This window comes from Fusarium solani, assembly GCF_023522795.1.
Source record: "Fusarium solani strain SB1 chromosome Unknown bctg00000001, whole genome shotgun sequence".
NCBI classification, from domain to species: Eukaryota; Fungi; Ascomycota; class Sordariomycetes; order Hypocreales; family Nectriaceae; genus Fusarium; species Fusarium solani.
In genome coordinates this window covers 5,526,494-5,552,483 of record NW_027072156.1, presented here as the reverse complement: position 1 = coordinate 5,552,483, position 25,990 = coordinate 5,526,494, and the positions used below count along the sequence as shown (strand labels likewise).

General features: G+C 51.8%; 9 protein-coding genes across 9 annotated transcripts; 6 read left to right on the top strand and 3 right to left on the bottom strand.

The window, feature by feature from the left end:
* Positions 1-132: 132 nt before the first annotated feature.
* On the bottom strand, positions 133-510 carry MRS44_003870 (uncharacterized protein; the record flags this gene model as incomplete). The annotated part of the gene is made up of 1 exon (XM_065623428.1): positions 133-510. One exon carries the CDS (start codon positions 508-510, stop codon positions 133-135), a length of 378 nt encoding a protein of 125 aa, XP_065479500.1.
* Positions 511-2,176: 1,666 nt separating this feature from the next.
* On the top strand, positions 2,177-3,654 carry MRS44_003869 (uncharacterized protein; the record flags this gene model as incomplete). The annotated part of the gene is made up of 3 exons (XM_065623427.1): positions 2,177-2,395; positions 3,008-3,242; positions 3,302-3,654. 3 exons carry the CDS (start codon positions 2,177-2,179, stop codon positions 3,652-3,654), a joined length of 807 nt encoding a protein of 268 aa, XP_065479499.1.
* A 532-nt stretch (positions 3,655-4,186) lies between these two features.
* Positions 4,187-6,176, top strand: MRS44_003868 (uncharacterized protein; the record flags this gene model as incomplete). The annotated part of the gene is made up of 3 exons (XM_065623426.1): positions 4,187-4,484; positions 4,879-5,530; positions 5,576-6,176. The coding sequence occupies 3 exons, from the start codon at positions 4,187-4,189 to the stop codon at positions 6,174-6,176; spliced, it is 1,551 nt and encodes a 516-aa protein (XP_065479498.1).
* Positions 6,177-7,308: 1,132 nt separating this feature from the next.
* Positions 7,309-8,178, top strand: MRS44_003867 (uncharacterized protein; the record flags this gene model as incomplete). Its single annotated transcript, XM_065623425.1, has 2 exons — positions 7,309-7,590; positions 7,648-8,178. 2 exons carry the CDS (start codon positions 7,309-7,311, stop codon positions 8,176-8,178), a joined length of 813 nt encoding a protein of 270 aa, XP_065479497.1.
* A 435-nt stretch (positions 8,179-8,613) lies between these two features.
* On the top strand, positions 8,614-10,604 carry MRS44_003866 (uncharacterized protein; the record flags this gene model as incomplete). Its single annotated transcript, XM_065623424.1, has 3 exons — positions 8,614-9,758; positions 9,813-10,452; positions 10,533-10,604. 3 exons carry the CDS (start codon positions 8,614-8,616, stop codon positions 10,602-10,604), a joined length of 1,857 nt encoding a protein of 618 aa, XP_065479496.1.
* Positions 10,605-10,971: 367 nt separating this feature from the next.
* On the bottom strand, positions 10,972-13,545 carry MRS44_003865 (uncharacterized protein; the record flags this gene model as incomplete). The annotated part of the gene is made up of 1 exon (XM_046277386.2): positions 10,972-13,545. The coding sequence occupies one exon, from the start codon at positions 13,543-13,545 to the stop codon at positions 10,972-10,974; it is 2,574 nt and encodes an 857-aa protein (XP_046127057.2).
* Positions 13,546-15,850: 2,305 nt separating this feature from the next.
* MRS44_003864 (uncharacterized protein) lies at positions 15,851-16,849 on the top strand (the record flags this gene model as incomplete). The annotated part of the gene is made up of 1 exon (XM_065623423.1): positions 15,851-16,849. The coding sequence occupies one exon, from the start codon at positions 15,851-15,853 to the stop codon at positions 16,847-16,849; it is 999 nt and encodes a 332-aa protein (XP_065479495.1).
* Positions 16,850-19,833: 2,984 nt separating this feature from the next.
* On the bottom strand, positions 19,834-20,606 carry MRS44_003863 (uncharacterized protein; the record flags this gene model as incomplete). The annotated part of the gene is made up of 3 exons (XM_065623422.1): positions 19,834-20,041; positions 20,088-20,383; positions 20,442-20,606. The coding sequence occupies 3 exons, from the start codon at positions 20,604-20,606 to the stop codon at positions 19,834-19,836; spliced, it is 669 nt and encodes a 222-aa protein (XP_065479494.1).
* A 1,066-nt stretch (positions 20,607-21,672) lies between these two features.
* MRS44_003862 (uncharacterized protein) lies at positions 21,673-25,786 on the top strand (the record flags this gene model as incomplete). Its single annotated transcript, XM_065623421.1, has 10 exons — positions 21,673-21,950; positions 22,007-22,104; positions 22,150-22,268; positions 22,319-23,333; positions 23,382-23,568; positions 23,621-24,098; positions 24,146-24,199; positions 24,890-25,003; positions 25,061-25,144; positions 25,193-25,786. 10 exons carry the CDS (start codon positions 21,673-21,675, stop codon positions 25,784-25,786), a joined length of 3,021 nt encoding a protein of 1,006 aa, XP_065479493.1.
* Positions 25,787-25,990: the final 204 nt, after the last annotated feature.

The following is a 25,990-nucleotide window of genomic DNA, read 5'->3' as shown; positions in this document are numbered from 1 at the left end:
GATAAGCTTGAGGAGCTCGAGGGGCGGGGACTGAAAGTTAATTACATGTGGGCCAAGTGACATAGACTTCAGTTTTCCAATGCTCTTCAGTGCTTTAGGCGCATCAACAGAATAGACCCTGAGTGCCGCTGTTTAGTCGACACGCGACGAGCTTGGATATTGAGGCCTAGTAGCTCTGTTGGCGGGACAGTTCTCAAGTGCCGGCGGTTGGTCGAACTGTGCCGGGACGTGATGTCGAGGAAACCCGGCGAATATATCGAAAGGGTAGTCCTCGAGCGCTGGCGCTTGGTTGAACTGTAATGAATCCTGGTGTTGGGAGAGCCCGGTAGATGTATCGAAAGGGTAGTCCTCGAGCGCTGGCGCTTGGTTGAACTGTGATGAATCCTGGTGTTGGGAGAGCCTGGCAGATGTATCGGTAGGAAATTTATTTGGGACTGATGCATGCGGGGAGGAAAACCCTCCTTCCACGTCCTCAGATGGAATAGATTGTGGTGGCAAAGGAGGAATCATTGTGCTAGTTGAGAGATCTGGCCAAACCTTTTCAACCCTTCTTCTCTTCGCAAACCTTTGTGCTGGATTCAACCTTTGGTCAAGCTGCTGTGCAGCATGATCACGCAGGCGTTGTCTGCCCACCTTTTCATCGCTTGACAATTCAGCACCTTGGCGAACGGGGCAGGACTTGGGATGAGTGAGTGCCTTTGAAACCTTCGTCTGGTCCCTTTTGCAAAATTCGCATTTCACATAACAGTCGACATCTGCCCAGCGTTAATAGTCTCATTCCCGATGAGATCGCGAGTCTTACGAGTCATCCAGTGCTTGTCGAGATCTTTAGGTGTGAAATCGCACTCAGGACAGCTTAATACGATATCGGGCAAATGCAAGAGGCATTGTAGCAACTCTAGAAACTCGGGCGGTACATATTTCTAAGTCTGTGAACATTGTCTCTCTGCGGAGAACGCGATGTCGTACTTGGGACTCAAGGCATCGCTGGATCGCTGCCCATAGCCTGGACTACAACAATATTAATACTCGTGGAGTGATTAATCCCATAATCTCCATCGGGAGACCCACCTGATACTTCTGTGAATGTGCTTCCAAATCATCGGTGGTAGGGAAACCACTCTTGCAAATGGCGCATGCCAATTCCATGGTGTGAGAGATGAGAATTCCTGAAACGAGATGGTCCCGATCGTCGGCTCTTCTTTTGCCGTAAGTCATGTGATCGATGGTGCCACAAGTGGCAACAGCCGTCACCACCTGACCAGGGTGCTCTAGTGTTCATATATTTTAACCTCGCGGCTTTCAAACAACCCAACTCTTTTACAAAAACTTAGAAACGAGTATAAAGAAGGCACAAAACCCATATTATCTCCCTGTCTGTGTATATTTCGCTTCATTAGATCCGCTGCTGACTGTTGACAGGGACTTGAAGCTGCTTTTGAATCGAAAGTAGATCATGGATGGGCCGTGCAAGCTTTGCGGAGGCACTGGGAAGCAAGGCCCTTACGACTGTGGTCTTTGTGGCGGGAAATCAGAGAGCACGACGCAGTCTTCCTGATGGAATCCTTTGTTACGGGTATACATTATTATCACGTTTTTTCCTTTCCTTTTCTCTTGGCAAAGCTCAAGAGAAAACATGAGAGAGGAAGATGTTCCTAGCGATAGCCGATAATCTCCGAAATTGTCATCAAAGAATCTAAGTCGGGCCGCAACACACTTCCTTGGGCAGCAAGTATTTGGTCAAGATACCACCAATCAGTGAAGCATGTCTTACACCCTGCTGGGGAGGTCAGATGAGTTCGTGATATACCTGGGCGAAGGAATTATACGGCGATACCTGAGGAGGCGCCTGATGCCTTTCATATCGTCACCAAGAGGCTATCGGCACTCGGCGATAATTCATCAAACCATCCGCCTTAGGTTTCTAAGGAACCACAGCTCATAAAAAGCGAACAAGAGTGCCATAGTCAAAGCCCATGCTCCGACAATACAGGTGGTCACGATCGCCGTCACAGACCAGCTTCCTTCTTGTGCCGTATAGACATTGATGAGACTCATGAGGAGAGCGACCACCGAATTGAGGAGACTAGGTCTGTTGGAGAGGGCTGTTAGAAAGTGAGCCGCTAATGTTCGGGAATACCGACAAAAAGATCCGATCAGAAAGCCAAATATAGTTATGCTTCTGAGACCACCCAATCCATCCTATCCCAACGCCGCCAATGAAGCAGCAGAGGCTGCCAACCACGAGGAGAGGCGCGTTCTGGACGGCATGCTGCACTACGCGACCGGCCTGGGAATCGCCCAGTGCAGTGGCTTGGCTTATCGTCGTGAAGGTGCCAGGGAAGACAACAAAGCCAGCAAGGAAGAGCCAGTTCGCGACTGCAGCAAGGACGCAGTAAGCGCTGGGAACCTCGTGTGCTTGGACAATCATGGCGTTGTACGGGGTCAGTCGCTGGGCGTGCTGGGCTCCAGTCCCAGGGGCCGGCGAGCCTGTCACGTGAATATCTTCAGGACGGTGCTTGTCGTCCATTTTGATTGAGCGTAAGAGTCGACCTTTGCAAGCGGCGCATCTCGCCAATTTTGAATAACGATCCTAAAATAAAGAGTTGAACCAAGGAAGCCGTTTATTATTTCGTGGTCGCCGTGTGTGGGAACCATCTGCTAAAATTAAGACGGCTACGTTTCACATCGTTGCCTCGGGTGGTCAGCACCCTTCACAGAGCTCCAGCGCGGCAAGCAATCTTGCACACAGCAGCTTCCCTATGCACAGCGCTTAACTTGCACCAAAACGGCCGAGACAGTTGTGGAGTACCTGTGGCAGAGTACCCTCCTCATTGTCGAGATCGCTCTGCTCATCCTTGTTGCCAAGCACAAGCACAGGGCACACGATAGGGGAAGGATTTGACGCTTACCCAACCATTGGAGCGCTTCAGATGGGTGATGCCGGATGACTGACATCTTAGTCAGCATACGTGGCTTGTGATGTGTGGCTTGTGAGATTCTTGAGTCTCACGAGATCGGCCAGCAATCTGGCTTCTGCTTTCTCAACAACGCGAGAGAGCAACAAGGGAAGTATAACCTCGCAAGGGAAAGCAAAATATTGATTCATGTTGTGTGCCAGGTCCTCGCCTCGACGAAGCGCAGCCTCGATCGCATTGCGGCACACGAAAACGATAGCTTCCATCAGTCTCGCGACAGTGCAAATCAGCACCATCAACAACCAACTACCGACCCCACCCAATGTGATTGTCACTGGTGGAACTGCTGCCGTCTGGGGGCATCATCAAGACTCCCTTGGCAGGTGATGACCGAGAGGACGATTGTCGCGAGGAGATCGCCATTGAGGTCGATATCTACAAAAGGCTGGGAGAGCATGCTCGTCTTGTGAAGATGAAACGCTGGGATCCCGGAGCCTACACTCTAACTTTGGAGTATATGCCTAGCGGCACTCTGGAGAGCTACCTTTGGTCTCACCTCGAGCAAATCCCGTTGTCCCAAAAGCTTGGCTGGATCTCGCAGGCTGCCGAGGCTGTTTCCCTCCTCCATGCGAACGGTATAATCCATTGCGATATTAGGCCACATAATTTCCTCCTGGATGCCAACCTCGGCCTCAAGATCGCCGACTTCAGCGGCTCATCGCTTGTGGTCGAGTGAGGCCTGACCTTGCGATGGTCGCTTGTTCTTGTGGTCTGAGTAATTGGCAGAAAACCCCGCTCTTGTATGTCAACGTGGGGGCCAAAAGGTTTCAGTGGCGAGATGCAATCTGGACAAGCATGCAACCTAGAGTAGGCTTCGTTTTGGGCGACCTGTAGTAGGAGAACAACTGCCCTCTCTGCTTGTTGACTTGCATGGAGCTGCCTTGCCTTCCCTGCCAGACCAGTGCCCGGTCACGATCTCCGGGGGCTGACAGAGGACGCGCACTGATGCAGGTACAGATGCCTCTCGGCCTGGGCAGATCAGCGACGGAGCTCAGCGCACTTCCGCCGCAGAGGATGGATTTCCAGCATGTATTCACCCTCTTCATAATTGCCAAATGTTGTCTGGACGACCGCGAGAAGGAAGGCAAAAGACTCCATTAAAAATTACGCACTTGCTTCTATAAAACTATCTTCAACGCACCAGTCTCCCAGAAGACACCCTAACTTCTTGTGATATGTGTCAATCCGGCGGTCCATTGGGTCTCGCCATGGATGCTCTTTCGGTGTTGCTCAAGATCCTCCTCTGTTTCGAATCTCATCGTCGGACAATCATGACATGGATATGGCCAGTTGTCATGGAGGGTTTTCAGCTGTCGCATAAAATCCGCGTGCCGCGACCAAGCATCCTGCTGAGAAGGTGCTTGAGAAGTATCACATGGAACATTCGGTTCGAGCCAGCATGGCTGGGCGGTGTGACGGATCAGTTGCTCAGGGAATACCGGTATCGAGTAGAGCAGATTGATGTCTTCCCCCTTTGCATTCAGCGCTTTCAATGGTTTTCGTGTTGTGGGTATACACTCCGTTTTGACTTGGGCCGATACATAGGCTCTCGACTGCCAATTCTCCCCTTCCAGTTCCTCCATTTGCTTGTGAAGCGCGGTCAAGTGAGCCTCCGGCCAAGCCTCTCTAGATTCGGGTTCGTCTGGCTGCTGGGCCTGTCGTAGGTTATGATTGAGACAGAGAGGTTGGCGTGGCTGTGAGTGTGAGGTCACAATAAGCTCGGTCAAGGCAGGTTCGGTTCTGGGTTTTGCGTGGTGCTGGGGGCGCAAACGGAAGCGGAATGGAAGACACGCCATCACAAAATGCATCTGAGGGCATAAGACAACCACTTTGACTTGGGTTGGGGCATGGCTCGTATATGTGACAGGAAGCTGCTCCAATACACAACTCGTCTCCCTAGGCCTCAGCTTAAAGGAGAATTGCGGCGACAGGGAAGCAGCAGAAGCAACGAGTTTCCTCGTCGGGAGACAAGCAGGAACCTGCGCTAAGCCAAGTCAAGGACCCCCGGCGATCGACTGGGGAGTTGGGGCGGGCTGGTCAGCTCAACCCGAGATACACGCCCCCTTCAAGATCACGGTCTGTGCACGAACGGCCCACACCCCCATCCCGTTGAGGCGTTGTTGGTTTACAACACCCTTGCGCATGACACGGCACCAGGAGTGGAAGTGCAGTCCCCTCAGGTCCAAGGCCAAGAATGGCATCCATAAGAGCGCTCGCGCCGCGAGAGCCAACAACGCGTGTCAGACTCCAGCCCATGCCTCACCTATACGAACACGCGATGCGATGGCAACTCCAATGCCCTCTCCTAATATTCTCCCGCAGTTGGAGGCGCGCCAATTCAAATACAGTTTCCAGTGGGGAGGTGGTTCATGTACAGGCCATGCCATGCTGGTTCTTAACAATCATCGAATCCTTTCATACCTGCTCAAGAATCAGCACCATCACCGGATTCTTAATTATCTTGAGACGACTAGATTCAAGGACTTCAGAACAGACCATTCGAAAATACAACGACATGTATTGAAATTTGACGGATGGGATCCAGGTTGCCTGTAAGTTGCATATATATTAGCCAGATGCTTCTAATCGCTGGATAGGCTTGTGCAGTTCTTTCCAGAGGACGTTCAACTCACAGCCGAGTTTCGGGACGCCCCAGAGGAAGTCGTTTGGAACGATGACAGTCCCAATGGATCCGCAACCGACGCGACAAACCTGCGCGAAACGCCCGACTCGTACATCGATCCATCGTCCGAAACACCGCCAACATCTGCCCCCCGTTCTGTTGCCTCCTCTGCGGAGGAAGTCAAGTTCCGTTCACAAGCTACCCCAGCGGCTTCGACCAGCGATGATCCTCACTACGGTGAGGTGGAGTCGATTAGGGGTTATCGATGGACAGTTAGAGAAATCAACCTTGCCACCGACATCGTCAAGGGCAATAAACCGTTCCGTCTCATTGATTTTCCTGGGAGGCCAATAGGAGGAATACAGTATAGGCTTCAGAAGATAAGAAAGAGTCTCAGGACAAACGAACTACCGCCTGACCCGGTGCACCTGATTGGGTTTTCGAGATCCGTTGCTGTGGCTGTTGCCGCAAGGTTCAGACTTAGCAAGTCGGTAGACGAGATAATCAAGGCCCTGCCAAATGCTTCAGAACAAGAGATTCGGGACGAGTATCTCCATCTAAAGTATGTTTTCTAGGTTGCCGAGTAGAAGTGGTGCTAACAGCTGATTAGACAACCTGAAAGTGCGAATTGGAGGGAAAACCTAAGAACATTTTTGCAAAGCCAAGCTACTGCTCAATGGCAAGTTATGCGAGGCAACTTCTCTGGTACACCGTATGCTATAGTTGAACATATTCGCCAGGAAATAAATGGGTCTAAGCAGCTGTGTAAGATAACTTTTTAATATATATTTTATCCCAAACGCCAAACTCTGAAAGAGAATGATTCGTTCCCACCCGACATTCCAGAGGAGTCATCTCGGTGACTCTTCTAGCCCTCTCATTAAGCCTGGGTGCAAGGCCGGCACAAGTGAAGCTTGCAGTACGTGCACTCAAAAATCATCCAGTGAGGCCCCGAGCGACAGTGCTGGCAAACCCACTGGATCAAGGTGCTATCTGACTTGATCATCCGGAACGAGTGGGCACAGGCGTTGGCCATCTTCTTTAGATCTAGGTCAGGAAGGGCCATCAGTACAGGCGTGATATAGGAGGAAGTCAATAGAGTCTCACCGCGAGATAGATATATCAGCGTGTAAATAGGGGAATGTAGAGTTAACAAGCAAACCAAGCAAGACGAGGTTCGGGGAGGAACCGGCCTCAAATACCGCTGAGGGATCCAAGCACCGAGCATGTGTCAGCCGCTCCCTTGTCTGGGTCCTTTCTTTCACTTGTCCCCTACTCTCCCCCCGCCTCTTGTTTCCCCTTTGGAGATTCTGGTGCGCCGACTAAGCCACCCATCGTTGGCCCCCTGGTACGGACGAAGTCCACGTTGCCGGAAGGGATAACTATCGCAGAAAGCTTGACTCTGCTTTGCTTGTTACTGGCGAAAGTGGGCGATGAGCCACACGTCTGCGCGAGATCGCGGCATGCGTATGCAGTCGGCCAAGATCCCCTACCCCTGAGTTTAGCAAGTTGCGAGGGAGTGGAGGCAGACCACCATCTTCGTGTTGGTCCTTTTGTTTCATTACTCACACGCTGCTTGAAGTAGTGGAGCCATTCCTCTGCAGTATCGGGTTCGCTGATCGAGTTGCTGGCATAAATAAGACCTTAAATCCCCTCATTATCGTATTTCCACACCAACTGCAACTCCTCTTATTCATGTGGATCAACATGGAACCCCTTTCTCGACATCAGATTGCTGATGCCTACCTCATATTCGCAATGTCGCTGTCTAGTGTCATTGTCTTCGTATACGCCATGCGCAAAGCTCCTTGGTGGGAGGAGTGGTGGCCCTGGAGGTTCTTGATGCTGGCATGGACAGCCCTGGAGCTCTCTAGCTTGATCGTTTTTGCTCTCCAAACCAGCGAGAAGATCAACATATCGTGGCTTCCTGTGAGATCTACGTACGGGGTCTTTGTAACGTCATCCCTGTGGGGGATTGCCATTTTGCAAGTAAGTCAGGAGTCTATTCCTTGCGATATACTAGCTCTAAGCCAGTTGTTTATTTAGGTCATTCCTGTTATTTATCAACTCACGTCCCACACTGGCCTAAGTAAATTGGCTGGGTGTGTGGCGATTGCTCAGTGTTTCGAAGTCCTTGTTATCATCCTCTTGCTCATTGCTCACGTCCCGGTCTACATCGAGATCGCATACGTTATAGCACCGTTTACATCTCAAACTGCCATCATTGTGACGATGATGTGCCACGCCTCTCACGTTGTGCCGGGGCAGAGAAGATCTAAACCTAGGGTCCCCGGCCAGACATGGGTTGGTCTGGCTATCATCATCATTTCCATTATTGTGGCTGTACTTTCAACGACTGGAGTCTACCAGAGTCTCGCTCTCATTCACATCTTTCTTTACGCCCAGTTCCCAGTTGTGGTTTTGCTAGAATATGTCAAGCAGAACCTCCCATCCACGGATGCACGTCTAGAGACCCCGCTGGCTGCTTTGCCGAACTCGACATCATCTCTTACTCATGGCACATCTCGGCCAACGTCCTCGGGCACGCATCCTGCACCTCATTACTCTCCGTGTTAAAGCCACGATCCCCCTGCCGACGCTGCCAGCTCAGGTACTCCAAGCCTATAGGATGGGCTCTCCTTAAACATCGTCGGCTGAGGGAAACTGCGCCACTGGAACTAAGCGGGCCTGGCATCTGTGGTCCGCTTCACGGTCTTGCACTGGAGAGCTGCAGTGCTACTCGGTATCAAGATGCTGCAAGCCCTGGTCACGGCGGCAGAGAAAGTGACGAGAGGCATGGGGGCAAGCTTCTGTCGTTGGTCTGTCTGGCCACTTATGCCTCAGATCTAAGCCATGATACCATGGCCTGAAGGAGGGTGGGATGGGAGACTCGGGTATAAAGGCCACGCCCTCCCCGAGTTGAAAGCGACGCTTTTTTCTTCTCTTTCCCATCATCTTCTTCCCTTCTTGCCTCTGCGTCTCGTCAGTTTGCCCTCAACAGCTCTTGCCACAATGCCTCCCACCAGCCACCAGCCAGAGAAAGGTCATGCTGGGTCTGAGCCCCCTTCTCTCGAGCCTCTTGCCCTCTGCTCTTGCCTTCCTCTCGTTCTCGATGCTATCCTCCATGTTGGAGACGAATGGGAGCAACTCGACCAAGGGTTGAGGTCGGCCCTGAGCCAGCGGTCTGCCCGAGAACAACACCGGATACGATCCTTCGCTCGCAGACTCTGCCATCATCTCGACAGCCTGTGCAGGAACGATTCGAGCCCCGTGATCCAAGAAGTCGACGTCGAATATAGACAGAGTCATGAACAACCTGACGGCAGCGATGTCAGAGTCCGAGGTGGTGTTGCGTTTGGATCTGCCACGAGGCCTCCGAGCTCTATTCAGCCAGCACACATTGCCGAGAATGAGGATAACAGGGTATTGAGCAGCGACACAAAGCCACGCGCAGTCCACAAGCAGTCCGCCATTCAGCCAACCGACGGTGGGAGTTCGCTGCCAATCCACGTTGAGAAGGTGGATGAGGGAGACACACTGACTTCGGAACCTTTCTGTACCGCGATTTTCATGCCCATCAACGTGGCGCCCAGAATCGAAACCATGCCTCCCGAAAAAACACCCTCCCCAACCGACCCCGCAAGAGAAAGTTCCCAAAGGCTGGTAAACTATATCGAGCGGGGCTGCCTTTGTCTTCTGGATCAGCCCATGGATGACTTCGTCCATGGCAGTCACGAGCAGGTCCGGCTTTCTAGTTTCCCAGGGAACTCGCGAGCAACCTACAGGGCTTTGTTCGACTCTCTCGGAAGCAAGGCAGAGGGTAGGGCCCAGTGGTCGCACGGCTTGGCGTGGGTTTCCCTGCTAGAGTCAAGTGACGGAGAGCGAAAGAAAGCGGCTATCTTCTATGCGCTGACGGCCATCGCCTTCGTTAGATGGTACGCATCTCAAGAGCACCTCGTCGGCAGTTCGGTGGCACCCGAGGAAGCCGCCCAAGAAGTGTTGGCGAGGGCTCTTGGTCCCAAGCCCAAAGATGACGAGAACAGCAAGGAGGGATGGGAACGACGCCGAAAGAGGCTCGACAAGCACCTGGCCCGTGGACAGAAGTGGTCGTGGCTGGTGAAGGACCTCGGCTTCGGTATCCTGCTCAAGGATGCGTGGTATGCTCGCCCTTGGATTGTTAAAATAGAGGCTGATTGACTAACCCGCGACAGGCAACTCGCCAACTCCCCAGAGGTGACATTGGATACGCTGGTCAGAGGGCTGCTAGGCAGCCCGGAGCAGATGGCCGTCTTGCGGCTCCTGGAGGTCCAGGTGGCATTGCTCTTGGAGACAGGCAGGACGAGCCCAGACAAGTTCCGCCATGACTTAAGGAGCGCAAGCCTATCGTCCCCAAGCCCAGCGCTGTCTGCCGCATGTGTCGAGCTTGGCACCTTGTCCGAGCAGATCCGAGACTCCATCACTGGCAGCATGCTCCTTGTCGAAGGCACCGACTTCCTTTTCGGCGTGGACTCGCTCCGAAGGCTGAGTGGGAGGACGTGGCTTAATGACGAGGTCATACTCGCTTGCCTACACCTGTCTGATAAACTTGCGTTTGTCCGCGTCGGCTTCTCTGTTTCAATCCATCAGCAGATGCAGGCCCACAGCTTGATGCAGGGCCCGTTCGAGAGGGTGGTGGAGCAGATGGCGAAATGGCACCGCCAGGTGGAGGCAGGAACCCGCCTGGTGTGCTTCTTTCCTCTCTTCCAGAGCCAGAGCCACTTCAGCCTCCTCGAAATCAACAAGAGGGAAGAGTCTATCTTCCACTATGACTCGATGGGCGAAACAGAAAACAGTGATATCAAGGTTCGCAGAGTGAGTGACCTGCCAAGGAGGAGCATGGAGCTGGCTATCAGGCCGGAGATGGTTCCGGGGATGGCTGGGATATGTAACAGGAAGCTACTTCAATTAATACACAAGATGCTAGCTTAGTACGAACGGTTGCGTCCGAGGTCGCGGCCCCTTAAGGCGAGGGATGATACTTCTAAATAAGAGACGACCAACCCATGCGGCCCATGGTTCGCCTGCTGCCTTGCTTGGGCATGAGGCTCGGCCGAGGGGTTAGGACGTTCCCGGCCGTAACCCATTACTGCCACTTCTAGCCACATCCGTTCAAATCGGATATTCTCTGAAGGCACTATCCGTACTCCGTAGTCTAGTACACGTCATGCCGAGTAGTAGTAGTATTTTTATTACGCCCGGGAGAACGGATTCAGTATCCCAGTATAATTGGTACCACAGTACATTTAGTATCCCGGTATATTCCCTCACAGTACATTCAATATCACAGCACATCCATTCACAGCATTACTATCCCAAAACACGGTCCCAGCCCTATTGTGTCAGACTCGCCCGCAAGGACTGCGCCTCAGCAGCAAAACCGTCCTTCTCATGCTTTCCTGACGCCCATTTCCTCTTCCGATCTCCTCTGTTGGCGTTGATGGGCCCGAGAGGTTGTCGGGTATGCAGTTCCGCCAGCATCAAATCCACGATCATGTATCTGCCAGTGCGCTTATCGTAGAGCACATTGCGTGGCTCTGCATCGCGGTGGATGACTCTATGCTGATGTAATCGACCGAGTGCAGTGAGAATCTCGTTGACGACATCCGTATTGACTTCTCTCAATCCCTTCAATACTGGTCGCCCGCCATAACTGAGGAACATGAAGTCTTCGTACACGCCGCTGTTGAAGTAATAGGGCTTGATGAGGTCAACAACACCGAGGCAGACCGGAACGAACTTCCCTTGGAGGTCCCGGAGATGACTGTATATCTTGTTCTCATAGAGTAGATGCTCAGCATCCATTGCCTCTACCCCTTTCGCCACAAGTGTGTAGCCATGCGACGAGAGGCAGAATTTGAAGAGTGACCCACGTGAACCAGACAAGTAGAGAGGCACGCAATCAGCATCCTTTCCGCGATCAACTGCTAGTTGATCCCGTGCTAGTTGAAGAAACTCGCGCCGGTTGATATGCGCATTGCCATGATCCGCCAAGTTGGGGCATTTCTGGTCCATTGGGTCACCAAACGCGAGCCCACGGAGACACTCGTGCGTGCAGTACAGTCGGTCTTGAATGTTTGGTCGCATGTTGGTGCCCTCTTGCGAGGCTGCGTTCCCATCGTGCCCCTGCATCTCGCTCGATCCGACGCCTGTTGATGTGGTGGTCGAGACACCTCCGTGACTAACGCCTGGGTTTGGCGTTGGGCTTGGGCTCTCGTCGTCATCGTCGTCGCTGTCATCGGTTGGCTGCTGTGCCCCGTCCTGGGGTGGCAAGCATCGGGAGCGTGTCCGGATTGGAGAGCGTACAAACCCTTTCCACCGTTGCGCCTTGTAAGTAGTCTCGCGTCGCGGCTTCCGATCTGTTTCCGGGATGCTTCGCAATACGTCCTCATACTCCACGGCCCATATATCGAGATGCTCGGCAGCGTCATGCCAGGCTTGGCAGGGCGGCGGCGATCGGATGGCCTGAAGCACAAAGGCAAAGGCTTGCGCAACAGCAGTATGATGGAGTCGAGTCTCGTCATCATCTTGGACGTCTAGACTTGGCACGCAGACGGAGTAGTAGACGCAGGAAGGGTCGTCCGGGATGTGGAGGAAAACATATGCCTCCCCGGTATCGATATACCCATACTGGATCCCTTTACCTATCATGTAGGAGAAGAGCTGGGTCACGACGGCAGTAGCAAGTCGCCTCGCTGCGAATTCATATCCCTCGCCCTCCTGGTTGATCACATCACGATCCGGCTGGATCTCTGAGACCAGCCCAGTAACGATCTCGCCGCGTCTCAACTTATGTGGCGCCTTGTACTCGATCGCAACGGCAGGAATATTTTGATCGTCCGAGGTCCGGTATATGCAGAACTGATCTCCTCGGTTGCCTTTCCCCCGTGCCTTCCGTCGACGTCGGGTCAATCGGCTGGGCGGTCTAGAACTAATCGACACCTGCTCTATCGATTCGGAGAGGGAGTCGTCGGTAATACCGAGGTTCGTGTGACTTTCAAAAGTCACCGTTCCATCAAGGCCGAGATGACTCCTCAGCGACGAGTCGTTATATGTCGCGTCCATCAGCTTCTGGACGGCATTTTCCACAACGTCTCGCTCGCTATTTCGGAGTCCAATCTCGCTGCTGACCGGGCGAAGCAGGGACCTCACATAGTCCAACTGATGTCGAGACGGAAAGACGGCTTGGGAAGAAAAGGAGGGACTAAAGGAAAGCTGATCCCAGACATTTTCTTGTTCCCTTGCGAATGTGGCCCACGGGATGATTCGTCGAGGATAAATTCGGCTGGTCGGGCTCGTCGTGTCCCCTTGTGTCGTCAAGGAACGGTCGGTTATGATTTCGATAGCAAGGCTGAGCGAATGGCATGTTTCGAGATATTGTTGGAGTGTCAATGGTCGCGATGCGTGTGCGCGTTCTTCGGCTTCTTCGCGTCGGCGTTTCTCTTCTTCTCGTTGGTGTTGTTCCTCGAGGGCGCGACCTTCAGCAGCTTCACGTCGTCGTTGCTCCTCTTCGCGTAGGCGTTGCTCCTCTTCGCGTAGGCGTTGCTCCTCTTCGCGTAGGCGTTGCTCCTCTTCGCGTAGGCGTTGCTCCTCTTCGCGTAGGCGTTGTGCTTCCCGTAGCTGCTTCCGCAGCCTCTCAATTTCTTCCATGGAGGCTGATGGATTTGCGCGAGAGGGGGCGGGTGATCGGCGTCGAGAACTGGTTTGTTGTGAGACGCTGGATAAGGGGAAAACATCGGGACAACAGAACACCTGCTGCCCAGGGAACCATGTTATCATGAGCGGATCAGTCCACATAGCCACACCGACGGCCGAAATGTGGGGCTTGCACAAGCCCGGTGGCGGGATTTTCAACCCCAGAATTTGGGCCAACCCCTGTTGGAAGCAGCATAGCTCTTCCAGCGCCATGCTTACAGTTACCGTAGCCGCTCAGCCCAATTCAGGGCCCTCCACTCCATTGATGACGCGGCCTCCCGCCGATGCAGGCAGGTTGCACCGTTGACTTTGTGCTTGCGTACGCAAGCCCTAGAATGTGCTGGTTTGATGCTTGCACACGGGGTTCGTTGCTTCAGCGGATTTACTTGCGACTCAGGCTGCGTCAACAGGTCTGCCTGAAGCATTGTCCGGTGTAGGCAGCACCCCACTCATGAGCCTCCGCAAATGCAACCTCGGTAGGCTTGGCCCTGCGGAGGCCGATCGTCGTTCGCAGCATCACTTGCTGAGATCCCTGCACTGTTGTACGCTTTGGCCATCGTGCTCCAGCGTAGTCGCGCGCACGACCTCTCCCCACCCAAGATGTCTTCGCCAGCCCGTTCTTGGGTACAAAGTTAGAATGAGAAAGCAGTATTACTCTGTTCCTGGGAACAGGGTGGCAGGGAAAAAAGCAGTTCTGCTTTGTTCCTAGGAACAGGGTTAAGTGAGAAAGCAGTATTACTCTGTTCCCAGGAACATGGCGGAGTCAGGAAACAGTTTTGGTCTGTTCCTGGGAACAGAGTAAGAACAAGAAAGCAGGATTACCCCGTTCCCAGGAACAGAGTCAGGGAGAAAGCAGTATTGCTCTGTTCCCAGGAACAGGCTAGATTGAGAAAGCAGTAATTTTCTGTTCCTGGGAACAAAGTCGGAACGAGAAAGCAGTATTCCTCTGTTCCTAGGAACAGGGTCAGAACAAAAAAGCAGGATTACCCCATTCCCAGGAACATGGCGGAGTCGGGAAACAGTATTGGTCTATTCCTAGGAACAGGGTCAAGTAAGAAAACAGCATTGTCCTGCTTCCAGGAACAGGGAGGAGTTAAGGTACGTCTCACCCGATCCACATAATAATCGCACGCCCCCAGTTTGACAAGCAGAGCAGCTATTCATACATCGAAAGGGACAATTCGGTGAAATGTTTTGAGAATACAAAAAGCTGTAAAGACGTCGACGAACTATAGAATATCGCTTTTGCGTCTCTTGCTGTTGGGTTCACACCATACCAGGGGTATACAGGTTGATGCACCTGCGGACTCTTGGGGTCCACACGCACACCACCTTGTGGATGTGATTAGCCTAGGAACCGCCATGCTAAAGCCCGGTAGCAGAAAGCCCAGAGTCTTCTAAAGTTAGCCCAGGACCGGCCTTGCCAAAGTCAAGGCGGTGACACTGCTTCACTAATGGCGAAAAAGATCCAAGGCTTCTAAGTTAAGCTCGCTAAGAGTACTCTTCCGAGTCAGTCCTTGGACATCCCTTCATTCTTAGCCGCAACGTGGCCTATCTGTCCTGTATGCTTGAAGCATCCGGACTTGGTCAAGGGACTGGAGTCTCGTCCACATGCCATTTGATGCCAAAATTAGCCCAGGTGGGTTACTGGAATTAGCCCAGGAACAGTCGCGCGAGAGCCAGGGACAGACAGGCGCTAATTTAGTGGCAGTAAGATCCAAGGCTTCTAAAATTATCTCCCAAAGACCCGCTCAGATTTATGCCACCGTGTCTCCTTGAACAACACCTGTCGCTGGACTGGTTGGCCTCCCTCTCGCCTCTTGAGGAATGATGCAACGCACGCAGATGGTTACACAGATGGGCTCGGGACCTCGTGATCCACTGCGGATGTATCATCCCGCACAACGCGAGCCGCATCAGCCTGAGTCCTCTAGAATGCCACGAGCTGTGATCCAAACTCCTGGAGAAACCTGTGTCAATCGGGTTCGCCACTTTCGCAAAACCTGCTGTCATTTATATTTGCCCTTGATCCATTCCCGAAGGAACCATGATGGAGGTTTGGCCGATTCCTCATCGAGTCCCACCGTTGCTTCATCCCTGTGGACTCCGTCGCAGCACGCGTAATTGGCCTGAAGCACTGCAAGCAATACATCCTTGAAGTTGAGGTAAGGAGCTGTTGGAACCTGCAAGTATCGAGGCTTGAATTGATCACCAAGAGGGCGCCGGCAACCGGGCAGTTGAGCGTTACCTCTTCATTGCACGCAACTAAACCCATTAATTAGGCCCATCTCATCAAGATTGGTTGCCTGAACGCTTAGGCAGCAAGTGGCACGTGGCTCGCATTACTCCTCCCCGACAGATTCTCGAGCGCTTCTGCAAATAAAAGACGCGACATCCTGATCAGCATTTCATGGTAGTGGTGTTGACACCACTTATCGCATTCGATAACCACTTGTAAACGACCGTTCGGACGAAGGCCTTTGGACGTCAACCTCTTTTCTTACCATCGACTCTCGACATGTCGGAACCAGCCAGCGCCCGTCTCGAAGGCCTTCCTGCTGAAGTGACTGCGTCCAGAGTTCGACAGCCATTCTCTTCACAACAGATCAGTCAGGATCAGTCCTTTCCAATGGCCGAACGTCCAGTCAGAGAGTCGATCCGGGAAATAGACGATAATTCCTGGCTCATCGGGAACAAAATCCTGCTCTCACGCGATTCTCGTTCAGAGTGTACATGGAGAGACGGAAATGGTGGAGGTTACTCGATCTCTGACGCACCACTTCCACTGCCAGAGAGTCGACCTCTATCGGACACGAGCGATATCAAGTTGGTATACGATGCTGGAGGGGTCTCTGCCGTCTTCAGCATTGGCGATGCCTTCTGTAAAGTCAGGATTCTGGATGTGCCAGACGTGACGAGAGAGCACGTCACGCTGGCATGGCTCCGCCAACGGACTTGGAGCTTTGCTATTCCTGATGTTTTTCACCACGCCGAACACGATGGCCGCTACTATATTGTACTGAGCCGGATTCCCGGAGAAACTATCGACAGCTTGTGGCCAACCTTGGACGAGTCCATGAGACAACACTATGCGGAGAGGATTGTTGATATCTGCAAGGAACTGGCGGTCCCTGCTGACGGGAGCAGCATCAGCGGCGTGGACGGAGATGCTCTCTCAGAACGATATCTGTGTGGGCGAAAGTTGGACTGCAGCCCGCAGAGTCTGCGTAAGACCTGCTTGGGGCTCGGCATGGACTGCTCGACTCTTGTGTTCTACCACTGCGACCTTGGCCCATCTAACATCCTGGTAGACCCGTCCGATGGTTCTATCGGCATCATCGATTGGGAAACTGCCGGATTCGTGCCCATAGAATGGATTAGGACCAAGTTCCGCGTTTCCAGTGGAATGAATCTTTCTAGTGGTGACGAATTGGATTGGAGAAGGAGGGTGATGCTTCGCATGGGAGACATGGGCTTCACTGATGTCGTGAAACAGTTCGTGGCGTGGAGTAAATGAGATATACCAGCGACATTGTGTACAGCAGGAAAGCATACAAATTCCGAGAGATGGACTGACAGGGCACCCTTTGATCTTCAATTGCTAAATACATCCTCGCAGCGGCCTTCAACCAGAAATAAGACCCGAAAAAAAAAATGCTAAATTGCCCAGCCGTCAGCGCTTTTCCTGCAGATGGCCTGCCATTAGCCCAGCGAATCTACCCCTCAGAGTCGAACAAAGAACTCACGGCTACACCATGAACAGCCATTTCAGACAACCTGGGGCAGCTCCTGTCCACAGGTACTACCGCCAGACAGGGTGCCTGCGCAGTATTTCGATCCAGATACGTTGTTATACCCGCACTTGGGACAGTTGACGGCGTCAACGAGCGAGACCCGCACGGTAGCAACCATGTCGAGTGGCTGGGCCAGAGTGGAAGGAGCCATGGCGCGAGAAAATGGCCCGAAGGGGGATGATATGTGTGCAAGTAGCCGTGGGGAGAATGTTGGTTAAAAAGCTGTCGAAGGGTTGAATCCAGTACTCAATGTCGTTTTTGTATTGAGTTACCGCTATGAAAGGGGGCAAACAGCCAAGTTATAGTTACTGGCACTGCTCTGTTGTCCCTGCACTCTTTCATGAAGCTCGAACTGGACGGGTGGCTGCCTAAAATGCAATGGCATCGTGAACCCCGCATTGCACGGAGATGGTCACACGGTGTGGGACGACCAGGTTGCATATCACACCACGGGACCTCCAGAGGGCTTCCTCTTGCAGTGCGCGACCAGCCTCATGTTTCTGGAGCATCAGCACTTTCGGCCGACCGTAACGGTGACTCCTCAAAACGGTGAATGGTAGGGAAGTAAGGCTCCGCCAACGCCGCGGCTAATCAGCCACGGATCGGCGATGTTTGACGGTCCGAGACACGGGTTCTTGATCGAGGCATGAATTGAGAACAGAGCTCACCAGCCACAGGAAGCTGGAGGGCTATTTGATAATATCAATACATGAGAAATGCATCAAGGCCAATTTTCTCTCCCCCTTTTTCTCATGTTTCACTAGCGACGTGATCAGTTGCGCCGTCCTTGACATGATCTTGCTTGGTTGCCTTCACTGTGAGCCAGCAACAGCTCTGATTATCCTTGGATAGTGGCTTTGATTGGACGATAACAGGGCTGAAGAGGGAATTTCCGATCCCGGTCCAATTCTGAGTGCGTCTCGTAAACCAGTGGAGGTAAACCGCAGGTGGAGGTTAACCACAGGTGGAGGCTAACCATAAGTGGAGGTTAACCACAGGTGGAGGTTAACCACAGGTGGAGGTTAACCACAGGTGGAGGTTAACCACAGGTGGAGGCTAACCATAAGTGGAGGCTAACCATAAGTGGAGGTTAACCACAGGTGGAGGTTAACCACGGGCGGAGATTATCGGCTCGAGGGAGAGGTCGATAGTAATGCTGAGCCGATAGCAACCGGCCTCGGTCGACAGTTCACCATCTTGCAAATTGCGGAAAGGACGTGTTTTGCAAGAAAGAAAAAAAAAAATCAAGTTTGGAATATTCCAAACGCCAAACTGAATGCTAGTCCCAATATCCTCCTCTCGTATCAAACAAATTCAACGACCCAACGCTTCTAAACAATCCGAAACGTCCACAGATGACCGTCCCTGACATGGTGAGTAAAGGATTGGCATATAAAAATTATAGACATGATTTACCTTCCTTCTCACTTTCCACAGCTAGGGCACTTGGACCCTGGAACGCCCTCACCGTCGCAGAATTCGCAGTCACCCATCTTTATTTATCGATAAAATGAGGAAGAGTATTTGGGAGTCGTGGTGAGAGAGTTTGGAAGTGTGTGACGCTGGAGGGTGTCCATCGAAGGAGGGGATTGTAATCACCTGAGATATTTAATGTCTTGCGAGATTCTCAGTGGAGGGTGGCAATTCGGCACTTCTGGAATAACGGATTAAAGATGTACCGATCGAGTGATGACCTAGAACCCTCAATCTTTTTGGAGCATGCTCCCAGTCATGAATTCTTCATGACCACGTAATCGACACGATGTCAACCAATCAGTGCACTTGTCTCGCATCTTTTCCTACGATCGAACTTCTAGAAGAGCACCTTCAAGACATTCAAGTGAGTTACCCATCAGTGGTCAATTCCAGACTGACTTTTTAGACCCAGAAAGACTATCACTCTGCTCAGGTCCGGCGATGTCGACGTCATCGGAAGGCTGACGATGACGGCCATGACCATCCCAGCGATACTACGAACGACGCTAATACCAAACTAAGAGTTTGCCCTTCCAAGGGGTGTTCACGAGGGGAAGAATTCTCAACGAACCAGCGTCTGCATCGACATTTTGAGACACGTGAATAATCTTCCTCCATGCGGAAAACACTCGCTAATGGTATGCGCTTAGACGTGGAATGCGAAGAAGTGTGTGTGTTCTGCATTAAAAAAACTTTCTCGAAGGTCAGCGAGTTTTTGCGACATGCGACACAGCATAGCGATGAGGAGGATAACATCAAGGTGGGATATATGAATGCCATATCCGAAAGACTGAAGAAGAAGTCCGCCAAAGAATTTAGAGAGGCAAAACTTAAGATGCATTCTATACACACAACCCAGGAGGCTGGAAATATGAAGAGAAGACAGGATGCAGCAGGCTTGGACCAACCGACACCTGGAGCCAAAAGAGTCATGGGAGTACGTCCATTGCAGAACAACTCCCAAGCAGTGCATGGTATTGCCCATTCTCCTAAACTCTGACTGTGCTGACATCCGTCAAGACGTACCTACAGCACCTACGGTATTACCTTTTGTTCCCTGTGTGACGAACGAAACACCCATGCACATGCATAGCTTCAACATGCAGCCATCGTTTATAGACGACGCCTTCACCCCTCAGCTCGTGAAGGAACACCCCGTTCCAATGAAACAGATAGATCCACAGTGGCTGTTGGAAATGGGAGGATGGGGACCGCAGTCATGAGCAATGAACTACGCGGCGTTACTTGTAGCTGGATGCGCAATCTCGAAATTGATCTTGATATACGAGGTTTCCATTCGAACAATCATACGTATCAAATCCGGTACGTTTGGCAAGGCAATTTTGGGCCAGCTGGAAAGGGCATCGTCTTTCCCAAAAAGCCAAGTGATTGCGTATCCCTCCTTGATCGCGGCGAAGAGTCGAGCATCTCGAATGATCCTAGATGGAATTAGGATATGCGGCAGTGGCATCAAGGAGCACTCACAGGCCTCCATCTGGGTAGTCCTCCACGACGGAGCGGCAGCCTGCCTCTATAAGATCGTCTCGGGTTGTTTCATGTAAGCGACGTACGCCGTTCGTCGTGGGTAGATCGTGTAGGTGTGAACCGGGGAAGAACTCGACTTTCGATCCTTTGCGGAGGTGCTGAACAGCAAGAACCCGTAGACCGGCGTCGCTACCACCATTCCAGTAGCATTCGATGTTGTTGGGAAGTGCTATGTATCTCAGCCAGTGACCTAGAATACATGGGCCGAAAATTTTCCCTATTGTCTCTTTACAACGCTAATACACATTAGAAGAAGTCCAAGAGGGAAAAGAAAATGGTTCATAGATGACGTACCGTATCATTGAAGACGTGATCGTTGCAGTAGTTCAGACCCCATCGAGACAAGAACGCAAAGCGCCTGTCCTCTAGCTGTGAAACAAGTTCTCCCACATTATTGTCCTTCCATTCAACATATCCATCCTCGGAGAGTGCTCTCTTTGCATCCTCGAGTGAAAACATGTCGGCTCAACAAAAGGCAGGGCGGCTGCTGGGTTGTGGTGCAGCAGCGGAATTGAGTGAAAATTCCTTGAGCGGTTCCTGATCGCAAATGCGTCGTACCTAGCCGGAGAATAGCCGGTATCCCGTCACGTGCCATCAGAAGTCACCTGAGCTTTGCTCAGGCCATTTCCAAGAGAAGTCTTGGCGTAATTTGGTCATGCTGCTTGTTCGAACTCTCTGCCTCAGGCAACCTACCGCATCTTGCCGATTTGGTATCGTCCTTCCCTACAAATGTGGAGCCTCGAGCTCGGGGCTTGGAGTTTTGTTGTCCCTGCCTAACCCCTACCTGTGGTTACCCCCATTTGTGGTTACCTCTACTTGTGGTTACCCCTACTTGTGGTTACACCCGCTTCTTATTGCCCTTCTTTTGTGGGGCCCACACCAAATGCACATTTGTCTTACAATTCCAGGCACGAAGCTATGATAAAGCATGCACTTATGATAAGATATTTAGCATCGTGATTGCTGTTTTCAGCCTCCCGGTAGCAAATCCACTTTGGAGGCGAGCTCATCATGTAAAGATCCGACACTGCAGGACCAACCGCATAAATACTGTTGGCGGTTCGCAGGACGGCATATCCCCGCGAAATCTATCGTGGGTCGCTTGGCAACCGGGTGAGATTATCCAATAGGATGTGATTGCGATACACGCGGCGTTGTGTGATGCAGTTTCGGCCGAGACCCACGCGCAACCACATTAAAATCAGACTAAGGCAAAATAGGAGAGCGAACTGCATTTGATGGCTTGTAGGTTGATGGTTCTTGCAGCGCGTCTTGCCATGACCGTGCTTTGGTGCAGATAGTTGCGTGTATACAGGCCCTGGTCGCTCTTCATGCGGCCTTCACATCAGCGCTGTTGATCCCTCAGCCTGTTTCCATCTCGGCTCATCAATTGAGGGAACTCTGAAAGGGATAAGAATGCCGATGTTCCCCCTGGGATTGTGCTTGTTTCCCCCTCGTTCAACGCATCCCTTCCAAAGACTCACCACTTTGCGATTTTTTGTCACAGAACTCAAGCTCAACAAACATGTCATTGGTTACGGACACGCCTCTACTCCTTGCCTCGTCCTTGCCGTCAACTCCGCCACCTAGCTCTGGTACATCTACGATTTCAGACTCGGGCACGCTCGAGATTGAGAACGGAGAAATGACACTAGCAGCGCGCCTTGTCAATGCCATTGAAAGGCTTGTCGAAGAAAGGCTCCCCGACAGCGACCCAGCTGGAGCTGAGGACGCCGAAGCCAAGGTCAAAAAACCCCAGCCTGGCCGCGCCACGACTTTGGCGTATAAGCATGTTGAAGAAGCGTGAGTAACCAGATCTGCCAGTAACAGTTATTACAAGTCATCTAACCATGGCTCAGTTGGGACGACAAGGCGTTCAAGTACAAGATTGTCGAGGCTACTCAATCCGGTGCTGGAGACCTTGATCAGTATGTTTTCGTTGCTAGGGACAGGATTGGTAAGCTCGATATATTCATTGCTGCCGTTTCTAATCAGATTATAGACCGGATAACGCAAGAAAAGACAACATTCATTGATATCAAATCTGCGATACTGCGAGACGTTTTGAGAGAAGGGTGTCGCGATTTCCGAGGCATCTCCCTCGCTGGTGATACCCCTTCGGTAAACTTTCTTGTCTTCCAGCGAAGAGAAAAACCACTAACGCTCCATAGATCGACTTGAAGGTCGTTTTCCACCTCCGAAGCTTTCTAAGGTGCCGCCGCGATACCGCTGTCACCGCGCAGGACACTCTCAGCCAGAGCCACCTAAGTCTCCTTGTGGCTTACGTCGAGGCAGCGTTCGAGTCGATAGACAAACAATTATGTGGACTGATTCAAAGGAATGAGATCACCTATGCCCTGCTCTGGGCTCTCTTCGAGCCCAATGTCAAGGTGTTTACCACCTGTCCAGGCACTGATGCTCCGAGGTGTGTGTTGTACAATCACTACGAGGAGCGTGAGGAAATGGACGGTTCGAAGTTTTTTCGCCTTGAGACTCGTTTTCTGGGCACAAACGGAAAGTTCTTCGGTGAATCAACTACCAGAACCAAGATTCCGTTCTTTCGGGGCGCCAAAAGAATTGACTTCCTCCCGGCTTATCCCTTGCAGTACCACCAGGACTACGATGGAATTACTCAGGAGTTGATCGAAAACGGCCGTCGTTTTGTCTCCTTGGCTGGGATTCATCATCGCCAGTATAAAGGAATCGCCTTTTATGTTGACGACGAAGGGGACATCGTGAAACGCCAGGTCGACGGGCGGATCATGGTGGACGGAGTGGGGTTCCAAGAGCAAAACCCGGGCCACCCACAGTCGGTCGTCCGAAAAACAAACCCAAGGCAATCAACGCCCACTCCAACCGGCACGGTTAACACGCTTCTACAACCATCTGCCTCACATCCATTTGATTTTCAGGCACCTTGCCTTTATGATCAACCTTGCGATGGCGTTAAGATGCCTCCGGTACCATCTGTCTCGCATCCACTGGATTTCCAGGCACCTTGCCTTTATGATCGACCTTTCGATGGAGTTAGTCCGCTACCATCTGGCTCACATCTACCGGATTGCCAAGCACCATCATCCGACTGGACTGGGATTCTTAGCTCCGACTCGAAAGAATTGGAGAACGAAGACCTTCTCATTTGTGGCCCGACAGTCTTGGGATTCTGTCTTAGTCGCAAGGTGTTCCGTAAGTTGATTCTCATCGGAGGACGACATCCCGGCTAATAGGTTATAGTTGAGTTTGCTGTTGGCCATATTCGTGACATCGCATGGAGTCCGTCATCCTATGACAACGTCAAGCTGCCCGAGGCACAGAAGAAGCCTATCTGGGCACTTACCCAGACATATTGTTCTCGTGATAAGGATCCTACCTTCAGGGACTTTGTCCAGGGGAAAGGGCGGGGCATCAACTTTCTGCTCTAGTATGTATACCTTCAACAGCGCAACTTATCCTTGGCTTATTCTTCAAATTAGCGGCCCCCCTGGTGTTGGTAAGACTTTGACGGCCGAAACAATCGCAGAGAGTTGCAAGCTCCCTCTTTACACGGTCGCGGCAGGCCAGATTGGCGTGGACCCGGTACGCGTTGAAAGCTTTCTGACGACGACTTTCAAGATCGCCAGCCGTTGGAAAGCCATCCTGCTGATCGACGAAGCGGACGTTTTCCTGGCTCAACGCTCGGATAATCCTCAGATCAACGCTCTTGTCTCTGTATTCCTCCGGGAGTTGGAGCAGTTTGACGGCGTGCTGTTTCTCACCACGAACCGAGTGCAATCATTCGATGAAGCGATGATCAGTAGGATCCATCTTGCACTAAAGTACCAACCACTAGACGAAGAAGCCCGCAAGGCAGTCTGGAAGCACTTTTTGGACCAGGCTGCGACAAGTCGAGGCTCCCCAGATAGCGCAAAGCTAGCCGATAAGCTGGCAGATACAGAGCTTAATGGTCGAGAGGTATGGCTTTTGATTTTCTTTTAAGATTGGATCTGACCGCCACATAGATTCGAAACACTGTCTTTGCGGCATGGTCCATGGCTGCGTATGAGGGAACTGTCGTAAACATATCTCATCTCAGAGACTCGATCCATGCGCGGGAACAGTTCCAACACGATTTCTGTGGAGTTGGTGCCGTTGAGAATTTGAACTCTTATTTCTAGTAGGGGCTGATTTGATTCACTTTAGTTCTTTTGTTATTTAGAGTGAGAGGGGGGTTCTAGAGGACCGTAGCGTGCGCCATGTTGGGGCTTGTGATGTAGAAGCTGGGAGAATCTTGTGTCCTGTAACGTAAGGTCGAGGAGGCTCTTGTCAGTCCTTACTGGGTCTAGGTTGCTGCCATGAAAGTTAAGCAATACCACACTCATTGCCCCGTAACACCCGACAGGATAACTCTGTCAGCATAATCGTAGAGATATCAGCCAACGACTTGTGTGAAGATGGCGGAACCCGGTCTGCTTGAGCATGTGGGTGGCTCTGGTCCCGGGTGACTGCCGCGTTCGTCTACGATCCATGATCCCGCAACCCCTGAGATTGGCAACCCACGAGGGAGTGGAGGCACACAACCATCTTTGTTGGTTCTTTTGTTTCATCAATCACGCGCTGTCTGATGTGGTGGAGCCATTTCTTGCTGTTGTTAGCAAACATAAATAAGACCTAGAATCCCCTCGTCGCCACACCCCAACACCAGTTGCGAATCCACTCCTATCTGATTCACTTCGATAAAAATGAAAAGTCTTACACGAAATCAGGTCACTGAGGCCTATTTGACGTCTGGATTTTCTCTATTCTCTGTCTGCCTTTTCGCCCTTCTCAAACGCAAGCATTTGAGGTCGCGAAAGGTATCTCTGGTGTGGTTCATCAGGGTATGGAGCCTATTAGAGATAGTTGCCTTAATCTTCTTTTCTATCGAGCATAACCAGCCTGGAAACTTTCCCAAGTTTCTTGCGGGAGCTATCCCTACTATCCTGGATACCATATCCTTCTGGGGCGCCGCTATAGTTCAGGTTCGTTAAACTCTTCCATAAGCGTATTGTTGCTGATGTGATGACCAGATCATTGCAATTATCTATCCATTTGCGGCTGGTATTGGGAAAGAATCGTGGCTGAAATGGCTTGTTGGACTCGAAAGCGTTGAAGTAACGGTCATTACTACCTTGGTCATGGTTCCGGGGATTCCGACTGCCCCCCAAGTTGCCTACGTTGCACCATTCACCTCCCAAGCTGCCGCCATTGGATTCATTCTTTTAGCTTCCCGAAAGTTGCTATCCAAGGGGGGACCGAAACAGACCGCAGATTTTTTATTGGGCCTGACTTTGCTTCTTATGCTGGTCTCAGCATTACTACTTGGGCTCTCGCTTGCTGGATACTACACAGCGTCGAAGTTCCTGCAGTGGTTCCTCTACATCATGAGCTCGGCCCTGGGTTATCGACTTGCAGAGATCGAATACGGGAGACCTCGTCGAACGGGTGGAAACTCGGATCTCGAGATGAATACAAGTCGCCAAGGAAGCCTCAGCGACTCTGCCCATGACAACCAATCTTCAGCAAGCCTGGATGACGATCGAGCGCTTCTCTCCGACCTATCCCTGCCACCACCTGCGGTCATAGCCTCAAGCAACAGACTCCACTTATCTGAAAGCAGGTGAATCGTTGGTTCCATAGTCTGATAGCTTTCAATGGTATGGAGGGACATGGCATCTTTAGAACTCATTGATTCATTGCGAAGGACCGTGAGGTAAAGAATGGAATTGATTGTCTATATTATTTTATCTACGTCCAAAACTCTCCAATTCTCACAAAAAGTATTATACTCCTAACCATGCCAGAAGAGATGACCGCAATACGAGCTT